Source organism: Haliotis asinina, chromosome 5 (assembly GCF_037392515.1).
Source record: "Haliotis asinina isolate JCU_RB_2024 chromosome 5, JCU_Hal_asi_v2, whole genome shotgun sequence".
Classification (NCBI taxonomy): domain Eukaryota; kingdom Metazoa; phylum Mollusca; class Gastropoda; order Lepetellida; family Haliotidae; genus Haliotis; species Haliotis asinina.
In genome coordinates, this window is record NC_090284.1 from 361,437 (window position 1) to 384,648 (window position 23,212).

The 23,212-nt window shown below is 45.4% G+C and overlaps 1 protein-coding gene across 1 annotated transcript in view; it reads left to right on the top strand.

Annotated features, from left to right (window-relative positions):
* The first annotated feature begins 2,697 nt into the window (after positions 1-2,697).
* LOC137284680 (alpha-L-fucosidase-like) overlaps positions 2,698-23,212 on the top strand; it is a 53,003-nt gene continuing 32,488 nt past the window's right edge. The window contains exons 1-3 of the mRNA XM_067816588.1: positions 2,698-3,871; positions 20,315-20,421; positions 20,808-20,938. Coding sequence (XP_067672689.1) covers positions 3,534-3,871; positions 20,315-20,421; positions 20,808-20,938 — 576 coding nt within the window. The 5' untranslated portion in view covers positions 2,698-3,533. The remainder of the gene's footprint in view (positions 3,872-20,314; positions 20,422-20,807; positions 20,939-23,212) is intronic.

Genomic DNA, 23,212 nt, shown 5'->3' on the forward strand with positions numbered 1-23,212 from the left:
GCTCTTCCATGTCATCATTGCCCTCCCATATCACCTTTGTCTTCCATATCATCACTGCCCTTTCATATCATCCCTGCCATTCCATATCATCACTGCCCTTCAATATCATCACTGCCCTTCCTTATCACCACAACCCTTCCATAACATCACTGCCTCTTCCATATCATCATTGCCCTTCATTATCATCACTGCCCTTTGATATCATCACTGCCCTTCCTTATCACCACAACCCTTCCACAACATCACTGCCTCTTCCATATCATCCCTCTCTTTCATATCATCGCTCCCCCTTCCATGTCATAACAGCCCTTAAATATGATCACTGTCTTTCGTTATCATCACCACCCTCCCATATTATCACTGCCCTTCCTTATAATCACCACCCTTTAATTTCATAACACCACTAGCTGCCTCTTCCATATCATCGATGTCCCTTGCAAATCATCACTGACCTCTCACATCACCGCTGTCTTCCATATCGTCACTTTCCCTTCCATTTCATAACTGCCCTTCCATATCAACACTGCTTCTTCATATCACCACTGTCTTCCATTTTATCACTGCCCCCTCCATATCATCACTGTCTTCATATCGACCATCACTGCTCTTGATATCATCACTGAACTGTCTTATCACCACTAAACTTAAATACTATCACTGTCCTTCCGTAAAGCACGGAGCGTTAGCGCTGCAGATCCTGGGAATCAGGCTGGTTCAAAGCTCACTCCACTGTGTGAGAGCTTAAAGGGGCACTGATGCGGAGCGAATAATGCTTCTCGCCAACGGTCTAATTACGAAAGCAGACCGCAAATTGGTCAGCGCCCACTCCTTCGACCGTGACGGACAAAGGAACTGGGCTCCTGTCCATATTAGCAAAATTTCTTCACTTAAACAGTCAGGAGGCCGGATGCCCATCACATGCCATTTGTTTAAAAATATCCATGGTATTAATTCCTTGTCTGATCGTAACCATATATCCCAGCAGTGTAGTTCTTTTCGGATGCTTGGATGGTATACTTACTGATCCAATTTGATCCTATTTCTGTGTTTTTAACCTCGATATTTAATCATGTTACATGAAAATATGATGTCTACAGGCACGTAGCAAGCCATTTGTTTCAGTACGGAAGATTGCAAAGCTTTATATTTAGGTAGTTTTGAGTGTTGGTTCAGCTGTGATAGCAAATAGCATGCGTAAATTTTGGTAGCTATGGTAGCTACCCTGGTTTATTATTTATGATAATAAAAACACAGTTGATTTATTTGAATTCGTAAACAAAAAAAACGATGACCTTGGCTTTGGTAGATAAATCTGAAAATTGTCTTGCGTAAAAAACACCTTATTTCACTTATTTACCAAAGTACACAGCAAATGCCTGTGTGTATTCCTTATGTAACGAAATTCCGTCGGTATCCTCAAAACAGTTTCGGCCCATAAGTGTTTTCAGGCTGCATGCGACACAGAGATTACATCTTCCTTGCTGTAACTCGCGTTTGATGGTGTAAACCTATACGTGTTATTTGTCATCATTCTCTGGATGGTCAATTCATGAATTTATAGCAGGTATGATTAGTAGCAACACCACTCGGTTACTCAACAAAGGTTCCCATTTTGGCACATCTCCTGTCTGGAGTAAATACTCAACATTATAAATTAAGGTCTGTAATGGCAAATGTATTGTATGTTATGTAATATGTGCATGTAAGTGATGCAAGAGGGTTTATCAGCTGAGTTACAAAAACAAACATCGATCAAAGGATTAACCGATAACACACTGATTGATTAATTACTTTTATCTTCTAGCGGATTTGTCAAAAGGCAGTGTGTGTAGATGACTACACCCTGTCGTAAAGTGTGAGTGCAAAAACAACATCCTCCCTTCAAAGAATTAACCACCCTTGCGTTGATTGATTGATTGCTCAATATTGGTCAATTAAATTACTTAGAATAGTGGACATCATACAATTAGTTGCCAGGTGTGCTATCTTGGGAGACCAATGAGAGGTTTATCTAGTTTTCACCAACGAAAGACGTGAAACGATGTGTTACCTTTTCGCAAATTAGACAGTTGTAAGACACGCGACACAGAGCAGGATTATTTACCAGCTGCAGATGAATGGAATACGATTTCTTTTACGTGGATATTGATGGATACATTCCTGAACAAGGTAGTAGCCTGACACTGTTGCTATAAAATTAGTCTGTTTTACATTCATTATTTGCATTTTGTTTTAATTTATTTGTTGTAGCATTCAGCAGAATCTGTATGACAGAAAACACACACTAGATCGCGTATGTGTGTGAAATAGGATCCACATTGGCAATCTATACAATGTATAAATGTTGCTGTTATGTTAGAAATTTACTATGAGTATAAGCAAATCTTGTGTTCTTTTATTAATTTTCAGAATCATACAAATATGACAATAAACTAATTAGGGTTATGAGACAAAATATAGAGACGTACATTGGCTTCGTTATTTTTCCATCCTAATAGTTTTTTTACCATTTCTACCACTGGCAGATGATTAACCTTCAAAGTGTTTCATTTGTTTTCATAATACATTTGTAATGAAGTACAAATGACTTCACCTCAGTTGATCTGTCTATAATTAAACTATCAATTGCGCTTACGGACTGCGCAGCAGAGGTCACGAACCAGTCACGAATTCTGGGATATCATCCGGGTACTCACGGGAAAAAAACAATAACAAAAGTTTACACCAGTCCACGGAAATAGCTCCGCATCAGTGCCCCTTTAATGGGCGATCTTCTCTTCGCTAATCCACTAGATGCGCTGAACGGGACGGTCCAACCTTAAACTGACAGCGCATGTCGTATGCGCAATGTGAGTCACACGTGTTATTATTGCACTTAGAGACAGTTAACCGGTATAGCCTTCACCTTCACTGGAAACGTTCACGCTGGTTCCACTACACTACATCAGAATCACACGCTCCCCAAAAAGACAGTTATTGTCCCTCGCAACAAATTAAAACCATCTCCATAATGTAAAGACGGAGCCCAGCATGAACAGGACACTCCAGTCAGAGACCATAATAATAGATGGTGTCGCGTTCCAGCTTTGAAATACAATCTTCCTTTAACTCACCTATGCATTACATATGCATCTGAGATTATAACAGTCAAAGGAATAAACAAAGATGGCTGATAGTAAATGTATATCAGTTATAAAATGATGGTAAAACTGACTCCGGGCACCAAGTGTTGGACTGGGCTCGTGTTCATTCTTGCAGGTCATGGAAAAATTGAGGCGTGTAGTTACGAGTAGGCTCGTGTTGACAAATAGCGCAACCAAATCGCGGAATGTATTTTAATTCACTGTTTCAAATGGTTTCACTGTTTCAAATGGTTGTGTGTGTCATGCGAATATTCACTAAGAATGTGTTTAGTGGACAAGATCCCAGGCTATCTCTATAGACGCTTTCATAACACTCACGTGACCTTGGTGGGAATCATGTGACAGACATGTTTGTGTTGTTTCGCGTGCGGTGAGACAAGGGGTTAAAGAATGGAGAGGTGGAGTTTGCTGAGTTTTGTTTTAGTCGCGGGGTGTGCAGGTGTGAAGTACCAGAACAACTGGAAATCTCTTGACTCCAGACCTCTGCCACCGTGGTACGATGAGTCTAAAGTGGGTATTTTCCTTCACTGGGGAGTGTTTTCTGTGCCAAGTTACAGCAGCGAGTGGTTCTGGGAACAGTGGAAGATGGCCAAACAGCTGAACGTAGTTTTATTCATGGAGGAGAACTACAGGCCTGACTTCACGTACGCTGACTTCGCCCCTCAGTTCAAGGCTGAGTTCTATAGCCCACAACGGTGGGCGGACATATTCAAGGCATCAGGTGCCAAGTAAGTTTATAAGTCCGTTTGACGCCTGCTCAGATCTATGTATAGATCTATGTATACCTTGGGCCCGTCTTTGTACACAATATATTTACCAGGACCCATGCCTGTACACGATACATACCTGAGATCCATACCTCTACATGATATATACCTGGGATCCATACCTGTACACAATATGTTCCAGGGATCCATACCTCTACATGATATATACCTGGGATCCATACCTCTACATGATATATACCTGGGATCCATACCTGTACACAATATGTTCCAGGGATCCATACCTGTACATGATATATACCTGGGACCCATACCCGTACACGATATATACCTGAGAGCCATACCTGTACACGATGTATATACCAGGGATCCATACCTGTACACTAAATATACGAGGGATCCATTATGTACACAAGAGATTCATACCTGTACATGATATATGCCAGAGATCCATACATACTTTACACTATATATACTAATGAAGTGTACAAATATTCAAAATCCTTAATTTCAAAATAAGCAATTAAGGTGTGCTTTGCTCGCAACGTGGAGGCCCATGTGCTTCTGATCATGTGAGAAGATTGCCAGGATGTAAATTGTAACAAATTTGCAAAAGTTTAGTCAGCAACCTGGATTCGAACCTACAACCTGTGTGTTTCTGAATGGTTAATATAATATTTCAGTGAGCAATCCTTTACACCACAGGCACTTGCACAGGTCAGTTGACAAGTTTAAATATCAGAATAAACCTTTATTTCTTTACATAAAATCAAGTTGGGAGACTAAGCTCAAAGCGTTCTGCACATGCACTGATATCCATACCTGTACATTATATATACCTGGGACCGATACCTGCTAAGTATAGCTGGGACCCATACCTGTACAACGTATATACCTGAGACCCATACCTGTACATTATATATACCTTGGGACCATACCTGCTAACTATGTATACCTGGGGCCCATACCTGTAAATTACATTTACCTGATGCCCATACCTGTACATTATATATACCTGGTGCCCAGACCTGTACGTTATATATACCTGGGGCCCAGACCTGCTAACTATGTATTCCTGGGCCCCATACCTGTACATTATATATACCTAGGGCCCAGACCTGCTAACTATGTATACCTGAGGCCCATACCTGTACATTATATATACCTGAGGCCCATACCTGTACATTATATATACCTGAGGCCCATACCTGTACATTATGTTTACCTGAGGCCCATACCTGTACATTATATATACACCTGAGGCCAATACCTGTACATTATGATATACCTGGGGTCCATACCTGCTAACTATGTATATCTGGGGCCCATACCTGTACATTATATATTCCTGGGGACCATACCTTCTATGTATATCTGGGACCCATACCTATACATTATATATACCAGGGGACCATACCTGCTAACTATGTATACCTGGGGCCCATACCTATACATTATATAGACCTAGGACCCCTACCTGTACATCATGTATACCGGGGATCCATACCTGTACATTATATATGCCTTGGACCCATACTTGTACATTACATGTACCTGGGACCCATACCTGTAACTTATATATACCTGGGGTCCATACCTGTACATCATATATACCTGGGGCCCATACCTGTACATTATATAAACGTGGGGCCCTTACCTGCTAACAATGTATACCTGGGGCCCATACCTGTACATATGTATACCTAGGATGCTATGTTTGGCCATTAATACTGAACAGCTACAACGTAGGAAACAGAAACATTAATTCCTTAATTAAGCCTAACATATGACTCCTTATGAGAGTCAGTGTTACAGGTATTCCAGATTTGTGGCAGTGTTACAGGTATCTCAGATGAGAGTCAGTGTTACAGGTATCCCAGATGTGTGTCAGTGTTACAGGTAGTAGTATAGGGAATGACAGTTCTAAAACACTTTCAAGAAAAGTCTCTACAAAGCCTTATTTAGTAAATAAGGCTTTGGTTGGGCCCTTAGCTCTTGCTACTATTACCCCTACTACAAAAAAGTTGGCGGTAATTACTGTACCTATTACCGTGTGTTGGTAGGAGGTAACACTGTGCCGTACGGTACGATCAATAATTCTTCTCTTACAAAACCCCTACCCGGCCCATCCCTCAAGTAGTACAAGTTAGGTTCGTCGGCTTTTATATCCACTTTATCTATGTTGTAAGTTTTGACTGACCATATAGGATCGGTGGCCCGCTTACGGCTATCACCCTCGTGTTCCCCCGGCTGGTATAGATACATTACCCCTACTACTTAACGTGTGTTGGAGGTAACACTGTGCCTATGTCACGTTTATATCGATGAAACAGTTTAATGTGAACCGCCTACGATCACTTTGGTGTTCGTAATAAAGGCTTGCTGGGCTTTTTGTATCCCCTGTTCTATGTACTTTTTTTTCTCGTCCTCGCTGATAGCAGACTTACGAGACTTGGACCGAATATCTTGTTTCATTCCGTTATATTTTGTGAGTTCAGAGAGGATTGAACGAAACTCCTCTTCTGAGATCTTACTATCAGAGAGTGCCGTGGAAATACGCTCACTCACTGTGTTGAGCTTTGCTTCGGCCAGAACCCTGATCTCGTCGTGTTTCAATGCCTTACGATGAAGTCTGCGTGATACTAACTTAAGCGCCAATCCTGCCAACCCTGCCACCCCTGCCGTTATTTCAATACCTAGCACTATAGGTGCAGCCACGATGGTAGCCAACAATCCAACACCTGCCGCCCCTAGTCCCATGCTGGTTGCCATAAGGGTAGTGTCAGCCCCGTCCACGATATTGAAAGCTCTATTATACTTCTTACATAGTGCTTTCCGTGTGTCACGGTCTTGTTCTAGTTGGCGTTTCACATCACATAACTGCCTCAAGCGGAACCCATCTACGGTTTCCAGCGTCTTCGCTACTTCCTCTACGATTGGGTACAGACCCATCCTATAATGTATATTTTGAAAGATATTTTAATTGGGTTTCAGTTAAAAATCTATCAATGAATTTGAAGTCTACAAGTTCTAGACTACTAGTCAGGGCAATAGGTGAGAGGCTAATAGAATTTCCTGTTGTAATAGAAACCCCACGGAGGCTTATTAAGCGGTTTATAGGACCCGTGGTATCCCGTTGTATAACAATACGACAATATTGGTCTATGTAAGACCAGCGTATTGACACCCCGGGTAAAATTTGGTGTACTATTGGGGGGGTTCCATGGAATAAAGACGTAAAGAAGACTTCTATGATGAGGGTGAAAGGGGAGGATATTCTATCAAGATTACTGCTAAATGTTAATTTATTGTTTGGATAAGCACTTAACCCCTTTTTTTCGTAACCAGTAGATGCTATGTGTACTAATGTATTCTCCGGAATGAAATCCCCGGCCCAGATACCGTTGTTCTTAATCTTAGAGACAACCCCATTATTTAATGTGATATAAGGTGAGGTGAATGTTAAGTTGATCAGCCATTTGGGCTCTTTTAAATCTGGTAACGGCACCCGTCTGTACACATTGTCTTTGAAGTGCAGGATGTATAATTCATCTTCCTCACCAGGCTGATCGAATCCCTCCGTATCTCCTAGGTCGTTAAGCGTAGTGTTGGGGCGATGACTGGTCATTATTATACTATTACGATATAATTTCCAACTGGTTTTTTGATAATAATTCAGGGGTGAACTTCATACCCATGAAGTGTATGTTGTCAGGCAGGAAGATCTTGGTTAGTGATATCTTGTTTTCCACGATCACGTTGACCCCCTCCATACTGGTGTCGGCTCCAACACCCACCCGCACGTAAACGTTGCAAACTTGATACTGGTGTTGTTTCACCCACCCGAGTTTGATCCCCTTCACGATCTCGACATCATTCCCCGATGGTTCCCCTAGGTAGACTTTGATGATCAGTGTTGAGTTTGCCGGTAGACTCTCTAGTATCTTAACCACGCCTTCGAATTCAGACACCAACTGCAATGTCACGTTTTGTATGGTCAGTTTACTCGATAGCATGTGGGCTGCCATAGTGTTGACTGGGCTGACGACTACGCTACGTCTCTGAGTTGGGACGTAAGCCACGAGCAGGGTTCCATTGTTCACGACTTTATTTAGGTGGTTGTCTTTGTTATCCGTGAACACGTAAAGGGAGACGAGTCTAATATTGAGAAACCAGTCGTTATCGGGTAACAACACCCACTTGTCATCTTCGGTGAAGACGAGCATATATGGCTTGTTTCGGGCGACGGTAGTGCTCTCAACATCGTCTAAGTCGAACAGTTTACCCCCGAACGATGGGTATATTATCCAGTTATCACCGGTGTTGACAAGGGCGTACTTAGTGTTGACTGTTGCTCTTGTGGTATCTACTATATCACTTAGGGTTCCACCGGAGACTTCAACGCGTTTGTAAATGTTGTTTTTCAGTTGCAAGGCGTACGATTTACCATCTACTCCGGGAGCGTCGAAACCGCGCGTGTCTCCGAGGTCGGAGATCCCGATATTGACGCATTTTTTCACTCCGGGCCCTTGTGCGCTGGTCATTTTATATGAAGCGTTAAGCTGAGGTATCCTATATTTACAGGATTATGATTTATATCTAACACCGATATTGTCAGCTCAGATATGTTGCCCTGGGTTAATCTCTTATACTGCCGTGGTGAAAATGACTCGGTTCTACCGTCGTTGTATTTCTCAGTTTTCACCGGCACTGCTCTCAGTATAGTGGAAGGGTGACCTCCTTGAATGTTGTACGTTGTGCTCACCTGACCGAGATGAATGTACAGCTCTCGGTACGGTACTAGGTCGGGTAACTTCGTGCCTGTGACGGTTGTTGTTGGTTTTATCTCGTCAGGAGACATACCGAGTATCCTCGCTAATGGTCGGCCGAGCCTCAATGAGGTTCTTCCGTTGTTGATTAACACCACTGTACCGTTTGAGTCGTTCATCTTGAGTTCGGCTCCCAGGGGTTTGAAGACCTCGTCGTTTAGAGAGCACACACTGTAGTAGCCGTCAGTTATCTGACTGCGAGTTCCACTGACGAACAGCTTATTGTTGCTGGCGTTGATGTTAGTCCATTGCGGTAGGTAGGTGATATCGCAGAGTGCGACTTCGAGTTGACCTGACGTGTTATCGATCGCGTGCGTCAGCTGAACGGCCTCACTTATGTACATGTTAGAGTATATATGCTCATTATATAATAGTTTTAAAATGTATTCCCCTGGTGTGTTTTACCCTAAACTGGACGTAGATTTCTCCCCCATGAAGATCGTGGTTGATCCTGGGTTGTATTTCAATGCCCAGCTTTTAGATGTGTTCGATAAGTATAAGCTTTCGGTGACTAACGTCAAGGCAGTCCACGCTTGGTTCAACAACCCTATGCAGTTCTGGCAGAATCAATTAAACTTTGCCGTGTGGTGCGCTACAACGGGGTGTGGTGTGACATTGACCGACACTCGGCGTGGACCGCTGAGTCAGGCTGTGTTCAAGTTCCACGTGTACTACCAGGTCAGACGTATCCTTAAAGAGATCAGAGCCGCCCTCCCACAGGACAAAGCGTGGGACGCAACAAACAACCCGTACGATAGACGGGTCTACGAACGTATTTGCAATGAATTCGAAATAAACCCGAAGACGGATTGGCGTTTGCCGGGGCTGAACCACGGGTTGGGTATTCCTTACAGCAATGGGCTCTCAGTAAAAGCATTTAAGAAAGATTTACTAACAAACTTTATGAAACGAAAAATGTTTAGTACTGAGAATTTTTTCCATTTATTAGATGATATTGTTCCTAAACCTACCAAATATGGACCAAAACCAGTGAAAGATGCAAGTGATGATTTAGTGAAACGAGGTATACTTAGGCAGGACTTTGCTTTGTCGAGTAATGAATGGAGGGATGATCGTATGAATTTTAAAGGTGGTGTTGCTTTCATAATCCAGAAAGTGGAGCAGTCAACCGCAGACGGGTGGAAAATGTTTATGCTGGATACGTCGAAAGGATTAACTCGTGCTGGGGTAGTCAGGTTGAACGACTCGATTCGAACGTACGTGTGGGTGCTGTTGGGTGCGCAGTCGCAAACGCGTTCCAACATCATCGGTAAGGGAACTGCTTACGACGCTCAGAAACAGTTCGTTGCCAACGTTGAGGATGCTATCAATTCTCCAGTTGATCTCCCGCAGGCCATCAAACGCTACCAAAACGTGTTAGAATACGCCAGATCGAAAGTCAATTACATGTTCGGTGTGGGGCTGTACATGGCTCCGAGTGATATGCAACTGAGGGTAAAAAAAGTGGTGGGTTATAACAACAAAATAGTCATAGCCACGGCGGATCAAAAGTTGGGTATCAACCCCGATATTAACACCCCCTATATCCCACACATCCCACCACGTGAAACGGGTATAGTGGCGCCACCCCCGGAGTCTAAAGTTCATGTGGAGGTACCCCCTACACACCCCCATATTCAGGCCACCAATCATATTGATAATAAAACGGCCCTGGTGGTTGGTGGGGTAGCTTTGGGGCTTATTTGGTTAAAAATTTCTTAGCCGCTACGTACACCAGACCCGCCACGGCGACGATGGCTGCCCACAGGTTTTGACTGAGCCACGTGGCAGTTTTAGCCAGAGCGCCCAATAACCACGAGACGATGCTACCCAGGATGCCGGGAAGGGCTTCGGCGGCTTTACCAGCTAGTTTAGCTAGGCGTTCCCCTAGTTTTTTTATCCAGTCTTTAACAGCCCCACCGCCACTTGGAGTTCCCCCGCCGCCGGCAGGCCTCACAGGGGTACCCCCTGTCAGTGACACCACCAGGGTTGATATGATGAAACCCAATGCAGTCAGAATGCTGGCGATGGTGATCCCTTGCTCCCGGAACAATATCCGAATCCTGTTGGCTAAAGTTGTATCCTCGTTCAGTATTCTATCGATTGTTTCCCGAATGCGACTGATCTGGGATCGAAGCTGTTCACGATTCGAGGAAGCGGATTCCAATCGTGTACGTCTCTCGTCTTCTAAATCGCGTAGTCGTTCATTGATACGACACTTCATATCATCGTTTTCAGTTTCGTTGAGTTTGGTTTTTTCCCTAGCGATGTGCTCGTCGATTTCGTTCAGTTTCCCCATGTTGTTCACGAGTTCTCCACGCACACGTTTCACGGCTTCGTCTAAGCCGTGCAGTTCCCTTACCGGAAAGTCAAACCCCGGTAACGGTTTGTCCCAGTAGGTGCTCAACAGTTTTTCTATGCTGTCCGAGGCTTCTGTAGCACGCGGTGGTGTCATTTCATCTCTAGTGGTGAGGTGGGATCTGGTAGCTTGCAGATCTTCAACAACGGCCTTAGGTATTGCACCACCGTAATCATGCATGTTTAGATTTTCACGGATAAATTTGGCACCACCATGGCGTCTGGCTAGAGTTGACAAGGCCAGTGGTTTTTTATTGCGCTTGTTAACGAGGTCAACCCTTGGGTTAGACTTAAGACGTAGAACACCCATATCATCAATAAAAAAATTATTATAGTCTCGACCCTGTGGTTCAACGTAGTTTTTATCTTCTTTTAATCCTTTGTAATAATCATCTACCGTTGTTTCAAAAAGTTCTTGGCTCAATGGCAAACTAGTAAATGAGGTCTCCTGCTCATCGGATGCCTGGGCACTATCGTCCCACATATCATCCATTTCTATGTCTTCGGCCATTGTTTTATATTAAAAATATATTTTATTTATATAACAATGTACGGCAGAAAATTAGATCCTTTCAGAAGATTGAGAGAGCCACTAGGCGTCAGAGCCGTGCGCCAGTCGGTGACCATCACCAACAATCCCAGCAAGATAGACCAGAATCAAACTCTGCTGGTTAGATTTCCAAACCTTGGTGAGAATGACCTCATTGTACCAGGCACTGTTCGACTGGCGTTCAATATCACGTTGACCTCCGACAACGACAAACGCGAGCTAGTGCGGAACGTGGGTCGAGCTATCATCAAGAAAACGACCGTCAAGATCAGCGGTAACGAGGTGCTGAGCATCGACGACAGCGACGTGTTTCACTGCTACGGGGATCTCTGGAAAAGCGAGGGAGAACGAGTCAATGATGTGTACCAGGGTATCAGCAAATCAACCCGGTCGCGCATAGGGTATGCCTTCACGCAAGACCAGCTAGACAAGCTATCGGACGGTGAAAAGGCCATCGCTCGAGCATACGGGAATCGATTCTGCGTGCCGCTCGACTTCGAGTTGCTCACGGGACACGCGCCGTTTTACCAGGCCGCGCTGGGTGATAGGCTCGAATACGAGCTCACGTTTAACGACTATAGCAAAGTAGTGCGTACGCCGAACGGTGATGAGGCCAGTTATGCCATAGACAACATCTCTCTGGAGTTCGACATGGTCACTAGCCCGGAGCTGGCCAGGCAGGTTCGAAGCCAGTACTCTGGGAAGATGGCTATCCTGTACGATCGCGTACTGAGGCATAGATCAGTCGTGCGAGATAAGAGCGACACTGTGTGGAATATCAACCTGAACGTGCCGGCGCGATCGATGAAAGGTATCCTGGTCGTCCCCGTGGAGGATTACGAGCCATTCCGGAGGGACAGCGAGAAGTTTTTCAACCCCGAGATTGAAAAGGTGGAAGTGACCATCGAGGGCGTGCCCAACCAGCTGTTCAGTCATGGTATGAGACCACACCAGCAGTGGGATGAGATAAAAAAGCTACCAGTGGGGGATTACATAACAAAGGACCTGGACCTAGGCTCCGTGCAGATCGGTGAATACCTGACCACCAAGTACGCCCTATGGTTGGACATGCGATCCACGGATGATGATAAACTGCACGGTAGCGGGCGCCGTATAGATAACGGCAGCGAAGGGATAACCATCCAGATTACTAAGAAGGCTCAACCCGCTGGTAAGTTGAAATTATATCTGTACGTTATTATGGACGCGCAACTTAATATAGACAATGGGAGATTCGTGCAAGCCATCTACTGATGGGGGGTACCCCCCACTCCCCACTGACCCACACTGCGCCATAGTGTGCGGGCAGACTGGCTGTGGGAAGACCGTTTTCGTGTTGGATATGTTGGAGGGTTACTACAAGGATGTGTTCGATAACATCGTTATCATGTGCCCTACTCTGAGCATGAATAAAACGTACGCGCGACCTTGGGTGATGACGGACCCGGACGTACACAAAATCGACCCTGGAACACGCCTGCAGGACTGGTTGAAAGCTCTTCATGAGAAATTTAAAGGGGAACCGACGCTGTTCATACTGGACGACTGCAGCGCTAATCGCGAGATAACAAAAAAGAGAGACATGCTATCGTACCTGGCCTTCTCCGGCCGGCATGCAAATCACAGCGTCTGGGTGCTAACGCAGAAGTTCAACTCGGTGTTGAAAGACCTCAGGGAGCAGACGCGATGGGTGGCCTTATTCGTTCCAGGGATTCGTTCGAGGAGTGTTTGAGAGAGAACGATGTGATGAGCAAATTAGAACGGGAACGGGTGAAGAAACAGCTCGCTGAAACTAAACACGCTAAGCTCGTGCTCAAGACCGACCAACCAGTAGCATATATAGTATGCTAAGCAAAGCTAAGCAAAGCTAAGCAAAGCTAAGCAAAGCTAAGCTAAAGCTATGATATTTGAAGTATTTGTCGTGTGCAACTTAACCTTCATTTCTCTGTGTTTTGTCTGCATCGGGTATTATATAGTTAAAACTAAATCTTACTTGTTATATTATAAGATGGAGTGTGAGGAATTGCTCGAACAGTTGGGGGTCTCCCCCACTGATGATAAGCGAGAGAAACTGGTGGCGTTGGCTGTTGGTGGCAAAGCCAAACATTACTTTGGAGACTACACTCCGGATAAAATTCACAAAATGTCAGCCGAAGAAATCGATAAGCTGTACGCTAGATACGAGTCCCGGCTCGGAGCAGAAATGACAAAGACAATAGGATCGGCTATGACCCAGATATACACCGGTATTGTGTCATACTTCCTTCCCATTCCACCAGAGCGCCGACTTTACCTGTGGGAGGACCTCGAGAAAGACCCTTTTATCGAACACGCCGTGAGTTCTATCAGCTGCGGGCTGTACCACAAATATGGTATGTTGTTGGCTCCAGTGACGGCGGCGATTATCACGGCAAAACATTGTCAATTTGAGAGAAAGAATAATAATAATAGTATAGATGGATGCTGCACAGGAAACCCCAGTGGGGGAACTGAGGGAAACCCCTCCCGAGGTGACGGTGGAGACCCCTTCACAGGAACCAGTGAGGGAAGTGACCCCAGTGGGGGTACCCCCAACAGTAACCAGACAGAAGAATCCTAAGAGAGTAGCTGCCGGTAAAAAACGGTGGTGTAACCAACATAAAGTGACCAACCCCCGACTGTTGTTGGTTGTAGGCGTAACTGCTGCCGTGGTTATAACATGGTTATACGTGGGGGTACCCTCCCACAGTGAGGAAAACCCTGGGGGTGTGGGGGGTACCCCCACGCCGCCGGCAGGCCCCACTGTCGACCCGCATATCATGTTATAATTTAAAATATTTTTATATATACATAATGTCTGAGGGGAAAACGTTCGTCAACGACGCATACCACGCCACAGTGGTCGCCAGTCTAGCAGTAGGGTACGCTCGGTTGACTAAAATGGTGCTTAAACAACCAACTATCAAGCTAGATTTCAACCTGCAGGATATGGGTATGCTTATAATGAACCTTGGTATGGCGATGGCCACAAAAGACATCCTAGTAAAACAAGGGATAATACCTGAAAATATAATGAAATAAATATAGGATGGCCACGATAGCTATGATGGTCGGTGGGGCGTTAGTGAATGCCCTGGCATTTTCCAGGAGTAATTTCCTCTTCTCGAAACTACGAGATGATCACGCAATACAGGAAGAAAGGAAGCGGCACGATCTCGCTACTGAGAAATTACAAAGGGCACAGGCCGAGTACGCTAAAAAACGCCTCCAGAGGATCGATTTTATTAACGAACAACTCACGCGTGAAAACCATTCCGTTCAAACATTCAACGATGTCGATGAAGCAATGAAAGAATACTACCTACTAACTGGTAAACGATTGGAACCGCTCAATAAACCCACATTCGCTCAGTACTACACACCATCCAAGGGGCAAATGAATCGTGAACTGGTCTTCATAGTGTTGGGTATAGCAGCTACTGCGTTGGTTGCTAAGCAATTAAATTAAAATACCTATATAAGTAAACATGAGACCCGCTCCATACCGATGCGAATACATACTTATGGGGAAGACCGAGGCCTGTGGTAGGAAATGCAGGAATCAGGGGTTCTGTTGTTTCCATATGGGAAGTCCTAACTACACGTGTTCTGTGTGTGGTATCGGGGTTAAAGGACACTACTGTCTATGTAAAGCTCACGGAGCGAACGTAGTCAGACATCAACTCATCTACGAGAATAAAAAAGGCTACATAAAAGAACGTAGGCGACTGCTCAAGATAGACTCAAATATATCCAACAGTGCGTGAAACAGCCACTTAAGGGTTACCTCCCTTTACTGTGAACCAATTAGACATTGGTTCTCTTAGGTGTAAACACTATGACTACTGTGCGCGAGCTTAAGCGGGTCACAAAACAGAGAGGTGTGATCGGGTATTCTAGAATGCGGAAGTCAGCATTGTTGAGATTACTAGGTTTAGAAGCCCCTCCTACGGTAAAACAATTAAAAGCTCAAGCAAAACAGCTTGGATACACGGGTTATTCAAACCTGGGGAGAGCCGGGTTAGTCGAATTGTTATCACATCCCCCTGTAGCACGTCCCACTGTAAAACAACTGAAAGCCGAGGCACATGATTTGGGTTTAGGCGGGTATTCCCGTATGAGAAAACCACAGCTTGTAGAATTATTACGACAGAATAGAGCTATTGACCTACAGTTCGTGCGCACTGAGCGCGTTGTAGGCAACTATTTGGCGCATGCACGTTGATAGAAACATAGACATTACAGATATCAAGCCTCTGATAGCTGATAAGGTCAACCAGGAACTAAATAACCTAGGAAGTATCAAGTTTCAGATCACAGTGAAAATGTCGCTCGATAAGCAGGTTGGGAGTACCACTGAATATGTTCAGCCTTACTTCCTAGGTCAACAAGAGGTCGTCACACATACAGAGACCGTTGACGCATCAATCGATACCAGTTTTCAGCAGATACGAGAATACCTAGAACGCTACACACACTTGGGGTCCGGGTGGGCTGTAGATAAAATCGATAATGTCTATCTAGACATAGCTAACTACGTGCCGTTCAGAGGCGGGTCATACCTAGCCTTGCCTCCCTACTATAGGAACAAACATGCCATAGTAAACGTTAAGAATAGAGGAAACGATTGCCTGAGGTTAGCTATCAGGTCAGCCTTATTTCCAGCTGACACTAATCCGAACAGGCCTTCTAATTATCCTCAGGATGATGGGCTCAACTGGGATGGTATAGATGAACCCACCCCCATATCCCAGATCACTAAAGTAGAAAAACAGAATAATATGGCTATAAATGTCTTTGGGCACGAAGGTAACAAAACAATAGTACACAGGGTCAGCCCGGTGAAGGATCGCCAAGTTATCAATATATTCATGATCCAACGAGGTGACAAGTATCACTACACGTGGATAAAACATCTCAGCCGGTTGTTGCACGACCAGTCGAAACACGATGGGGAAAAACACTTTTGTGTACGATGCCTACACGGTTTCAGTCGAGCTGATTTATTAGAATCCCACCGGGAGGATTGCCAAGGTGTGGGGCAGACGGCTATACGAGTCGACATGCCTAAAGAAGATAACAAAATCCTAAAATTCAGTAACCACAAGAACCAAATGTCTGTGCCTTATATCATATACGCCGACTTCGAAGCCTTGGTTGTGGGTGGGGATTCCCCCAGTGGTGCCGCCGGCGAGGCTCCCTTCACCCACAAGACACAAGAGCATAAAGTCTGTTCGTTTGGATACATTGTCGTCCGTTGTGACGGGGAAACGAAAGCTCCGGTAGTGTATAGGGGCCCTGACGCGGCTGAAAGGTTTCTAAAGTGTTTGCAGGAGGAAGAAAAAATTATTAGGAATGCATTGTATAAAATCGCTCCCATGCGTCTGACCCAAGACGACAAGCTAGCTCACAAGCGTAGCACTAAATGTCACGTGTGTGACTCACCACTTAACGGTGATTCGGTGAGAGATCACTGCCACATAACTGGTAAGTATAGAGGCGCCGCTCACAGCGCGTGCAACCTCAAGCTTAAAATCAACCCTAAGACAATAAACATCCCCGTTGTCTTTCACAACTTGAGAGGGTACGACTCACACTTGATCATGCAGGCCATCGCGAAAATCGATGGTAATATAACGTGCATCCCCAACAACATGGAGAGATCCATCTCCTTCAGCTTAAACGGACTTAGGTTCATTGACTCGTTTCAGTTCCTCCTGTCGTCACTCGACAGTCTGGTCAAGGCCAACAATACCTTCCCTATCACCGATCGATACACAGACGCCGAGACTAGACCCCTGCTTATGAGGAAGGGTGTGTACCCCTATGAGTACATGGATAGTTGGGTCAAGTTCACCGAGACCAGACTACCCCCTATTGACTGCTTTTATAGCAAGCTGAATGAGGCGTCCGTCTCACGAGATGATTACTCGCACGCGACTAACGTATGGAATAAACTGGGTTGTAAGAACCTGGGTGATTATCACGACCTGTACTTGAGGACAGATGTACTGCTGTTAGCCGACGTGTTTGAAACGTTTAGGCAGACGTGTTTCAAGCAGTATAAACTCGACCCCGCATGGTATTACACCAGCCCAGGTCTGTCGTGGGACGCCTTGCTTAAAAAGACCGGAGTTAATTTGGAATTGCTCACAGATTACAACATGCACCTATTCATTGAGAAAGGCTTGCGAGGTGGGATTTCCATGGCATCCAAACGATACGCTAAAGCAAATAATCAATACGTGAAAGGTTACGATCCTAACAAGCCAACCAATCACATTCTCTACCTCGACGCAAACAACCTGTACGGCTGGGCCATGAGTCAGTATCTACCTACAGGGGGATTCGAATGGGTACCCCACGTTGATGTTATGGGGGTTGCACCAGATTCGAACAAAGGGTATATCCTCGAGGTTGACTTAGAGTATACCAAGGAATTACACACATCACACAACAGCTACCCCCTGGCCCCCGAACGTATGAGGGTTAACCCAGACTGGATGTCTGAGTACCAACATAACTTGTTAGGTGGGCGTGTGACAGACGTTGAAAAACTCGTTCCTAACTTAATGAATAAGACCAAGTACATCGTTCACTATCGCATCCTACAGCTGTACCTGTCGTTGGGTATGAGGCTGACCAAAATACACAGGGTGCTCATGTTCGACCAGAGCCCATGGATGGAGCCCTACATCAGAATGAACACAGACCTACGAAAAAAAGCCACCAGTGATTTTGAGAAAAATCTCTACAAGCTCATGAACAACTCGGTGTTTGGTAAGACTATGGAGAACCTGAGGAAACGCGTGACCGTGAAGCTGGTTAGGTCGAGTGAGGAAGACAAGCTCAGGAGATTGATAGCCAGTCCGGCATTCAACCGTAGTAAGATATTCACAGACAACCTGGTTGCCCTACACATGAAGAAAAGCCACATAAAATTCAACCGGCCTGTTTACGTGGGGATGAGCATCCTCGATTTATCCAAACACCTGATGTACGACTTTTACTACAACGAGCTCAAGAAACAGTACGGTGACAGGTGTGAAGTGCTGTACACTGACACGGATTCCCTGCTGATGGAGATTCGAACCGATGACGTGTACGAGGACATGAAAAAACACCTCGATTTATATGACACCAGCGACTACCCTAAGACCCATGCCATACACAGTACGGTAAATAAAAAGGTCCTAGGTAAGATGAAGGACGAGTGTGCTGGCACGCCCATAGCCGAGTACATAGGTTTGAGACCTAAGATGTACTCCATACTGAAAGCCGACAATAGTGAGATCCGGAAGGCTAAGGGGGTTAAGAAGTATGTGGTGAAACAACACATCAAACACGCCAGATTCAAGGAAGCCCTGTTCAAGACCCGTACGTTTAGACATAAAATGAACACACTTAGAAGTGATGGACATAAGATATACGGACTGACTATAAACAAGACGTCCCTGTCGCCTATGGGCACGAAACGTTGGATAGCTATTGATGGGATAAACACATACGCGTATGGACATGAAAAAATTTGAGGCTATTTACTACAGCCCGCGTGGGTACTGGAAAGGAGCTAGCGCAGTAGATAAGCTAGCTAAAATAGCGCGAGTACCCCCGGAGGAAGCCAAAGCGTGGCTTGAAAAACAAGCCCTGTGGCAGATCTATTTGCCGGCACCACGCTACGTGCCTAGAAGGAGGTTCGGTATTAACATACCTAATAGCGTTCACCAGGCAGACCTACTGTTCCTACCCCACGACAAGAGGTACAAGTATGCCTTAACCGTAGTGGACGTAGCCAGTCGTTACAAGGAAGCCGAACCCTTGACCACGAAAGATTCGGCCCAGGTAGCCAGAGGATTCGAACGCATATACAAACGCAGCCCGCTGACGTGGCCAACAGAGCTGCAAGTTGACCCCGGATGGGAGTTCATGGGTGCCGTGTCACAACTGCTAGCCAAACACGATACAAAGGTCAGGCGTGGCACGGCCGGAGCCCATCGCAGCCAAGCCATAGTTGAGAGATTTAATAGGACTTTGGCTGAGCGCTTGTTCGGCCATCAGTATGCTAGGGAGATGGTCACCCCTGGAAAACGATCGACTGAATGGGTCACGAGGTTACCCAAGGTGGTGTCGGCAATCAACCATGAAGTCACCCGTCTCACCGGTAAGAAACCGGCAGACGCTATCAAACTAAAATCAATAGTTGCAGAGTCGGCCGCTCCATTGCGTGGGAAGGAGAAACAGATACCAGATAGGTCCCTAGTGAGGTATCTATACCAGCCGGGGGAACACGAGGGTGATAGCCGTAAGCGGGCCACCGATCCTATATGGTCAGTCAAAACTTACAACATAGATAAAGTGGATATAAAAGCCGACGAACCTAACTTGTACTACTTGAGGGATGGGCCGGGTAGGGGTTTTGTAAGAGAAGAATTATTGATCGTACCGTACGGCACAGTGTTACCTCCTACCAACACACGGTAATAGGTACAGTAATTACCGCCAACTTTTTTGTAGTAGGGGTAATAGTAGCAAGAGCTAAGGGCCCAACCAAAGCCTTATTTACTAAATAAGGCTTTGTAGAGACTTTTCTTGAAAGTGTTTTAGAACTGTCATTCCCTATACTACTCAGGTATCCCACATGAAATGCAGAGTGACAAGTATGCCAGATGAGTTGCAATGTTCTTGTTACAGGTATCTTGTTCTGGTCACCAAACATCACGAGGGATTCACCAACTGGCCGTCAAACCACTCGTTCAACTGGAATGCAAAAGATGTTGGACCAAACAGAGATCTTGTTGGTAGGCCATTACTGTCTTTATTACTGATGGGATTCATCTCTGAAGGAATTTGTCTCTGCAATGGATTTGTTTCCTGTAGGAAGTCATCTCCTGTAGAAATTTCTTTCCTGTAAAGATTTGTCTTCTGCAGGAATTATTTTCCTGTAGGGCCTGATTTGTCTCCTACAGGAAATTATTTCTTGTAGGGATTTGTCTCCTATAAGGATTTGTGTTGATGATGGTAAACATTGTAAACTGCTGAGAAACCTTTTTGTGATTTAGAAATATATGTGATTTTCTTAATAAACATGATAAAAATTGAGAAATATTGTAATTTCCTACATATCAATACAAGAGTCAGAAACTGGGAACATGAACTATTTGTGATGCTGAAAGCTGTTTGTCAGGTGACCTGGCGGCTGCTGTCAGAAAGAGCACTGATCTCCACTTTGGGATCTACCACTCACTACTGGAGTGGTTCCATCCCCTGTACCTTGAGGACAAGAAAAACAACTGGACAACGAACAACTTTGTCATGGTGAGTGTTTGCCTGGTCCAACATTTGACCCACAGCATGACCCTCATCTGACCCTGAGACTGACCCTCTATTTGACCCACAGTGTGAGCCTCTATCGGACTCTACTCTAAGTGACCCACACCCTGACCCACAGTCTGACTCACGGTCTGACCTCCATCTTATCCTCAGTCTGACCCGCAGTCTGACCTGCGGTCTGACCCTCTCTCTGACACACGGTCTGACCCTCTATCTGATCCATGGATCAGGTGGTCAGACTTGCTGACTTGGTTGACACATGTCATCAGTTCCCAATTGTGCAGATCAATGCTCATGCTTTTGATCACTGTATTGTCTGGTCCAGACTTGTAGCTTTATAGCTGGAATATTGCTGAGTGCTCAACACAACTCACTCACTCACTCACTATCTGATCCACATCTTGACCCTTGATCTGACCCACTGTCTGACCCTCTATCTGAGCTTCAGTTTGACCCGGTGTCTGATTCACACCCTTACCCTCAGTCTGACCTACATCCTGAACTCCATCTAACTCACAGTCTGACCCACAGTCTGATCCTCTATCTGATCCACAGCCTGATCCTCCATCTGACCTTCAGTTTGACCCTTAGTCTGACCCACAGTCAAACCCTACATCTCAGTCTGAGCCTCTGACCCTCTGTCTGACCCACAGTATGACCCTCTATTTGACCTACAGTCTGACCCTCTATCTGACCCATGTCTGACCCTCTGTCTGACCTTCAGTTTGAACCTCTAACTGACCTACAGTCTGACCCTCTATCTGACCTTCAGTTTGACCCTCTAACTGACCCACACCCTGACCCTCAGTCTGACCCACGGTCTGACCTCCATCTTACCTAAAGTCTGACCCTCTCTCTGACCCTCAGTTGTGACCTGATGCTGTGTGATGGTAATTGTGATGGTGTGATCTGGTGCTGTGTGATGGTAATTGTGATGGTGTAACCTGGTGCTGTGTGATGGTGACTGTGATGGTGTAACCTTGTGCTGTGTGATGGTAATTGTGATGGTGTGATGGTAATTGTGATGGTGTAACCAGATGGTGTGACCTGGTGTTGTGTGATGGTAATTGTGATGATGGGACCTGATGGTGTGACCTGGTGCTGTGTGATGGTAATTGTGATGGTGTAACCTGGTGCTGTGTGATGGTGACTGTGATGGTGTAACCTTGTGCTGTGTGATGGTAATTGTGATGGTGTGATGGTAATTGTGATGGTGTAACCAGATGGTGTGACCTGGTGCTGTGTGATGGTAATTGTGATGATGGGACCTGATGGTGTGACCTGGTGCTGTGTGATGGTAATTGTGATGGTGTAACCAGATGGTGTGACCTGGTGCTGTGTGATGGTAATTGTGATGATGGGACCTGATGGTGTGACCTGGTGCTGTGTGATGGTAATTGTGATGGTGTAACCAGATGGTGTGACCTGGTGCTGTGTGATGGTAATTGTGATGATGGGACCTGATGGTGTGACCTGGTGCTGTGTGATGGTAATTGTGATGATGGGACCTGATGGTGTGACCTGGTGCTGTGTGATGGTAATTGTGATGGTGTAACCTGGTGCTGTGTGATGGTGACTGTGATGGTGTGACCTTGTGCTGTGTGATGGTAATTGTGATGGTGTAACCTGGTGCTGTGTGATGGTGACTGTGATGGTGTAACCTTGTGCTGTGTGATGGTAATTGTGATGGTGTGATGGTAATTGTGATGGTGTAACCAGATGGTGTGACCTGGTGCTGTGTGATGGTAATTGTGATGATGGGACCTGATGGTGTGACCTGGTGCTGTGTGATGGTAATTGTGATGGTGTAACCAGATGGTGTGACCTGGTGCTGTGTGATGGTAATTGTGATGATGGGACCTGATGGTGTGACCTGGTGCTGTGTGATGGTAATTGTGATGATGGGACCTGATGGTGTGACCTGGTGCTGTGTGATGGTAATTGTGATGATGGGACCTGATGGTGTGACCTGGTGCTGTGTGATGGTAATTGTGATGATGGGACCTGATGGTGTGACCTGGTGCTGTGTGATGGTAATTGTGATGATGGGACCTGATGGTGTGACCTGGTGCTGTGTGATGGTAATTGTGATGGTGTAACCTGGTGCTGTGTGATGGTGACTGTGATGGTGTAACCTTGTGCTGTGTGATGGTAATTGTGATGGTGTGATGGTAATTGTGATGGTGTAACCAGATGGTGTGACCTGGTGCTGTGTGATGGTAATTGTGATGATGGGACCTGATGGTGTGACCTGGTGCT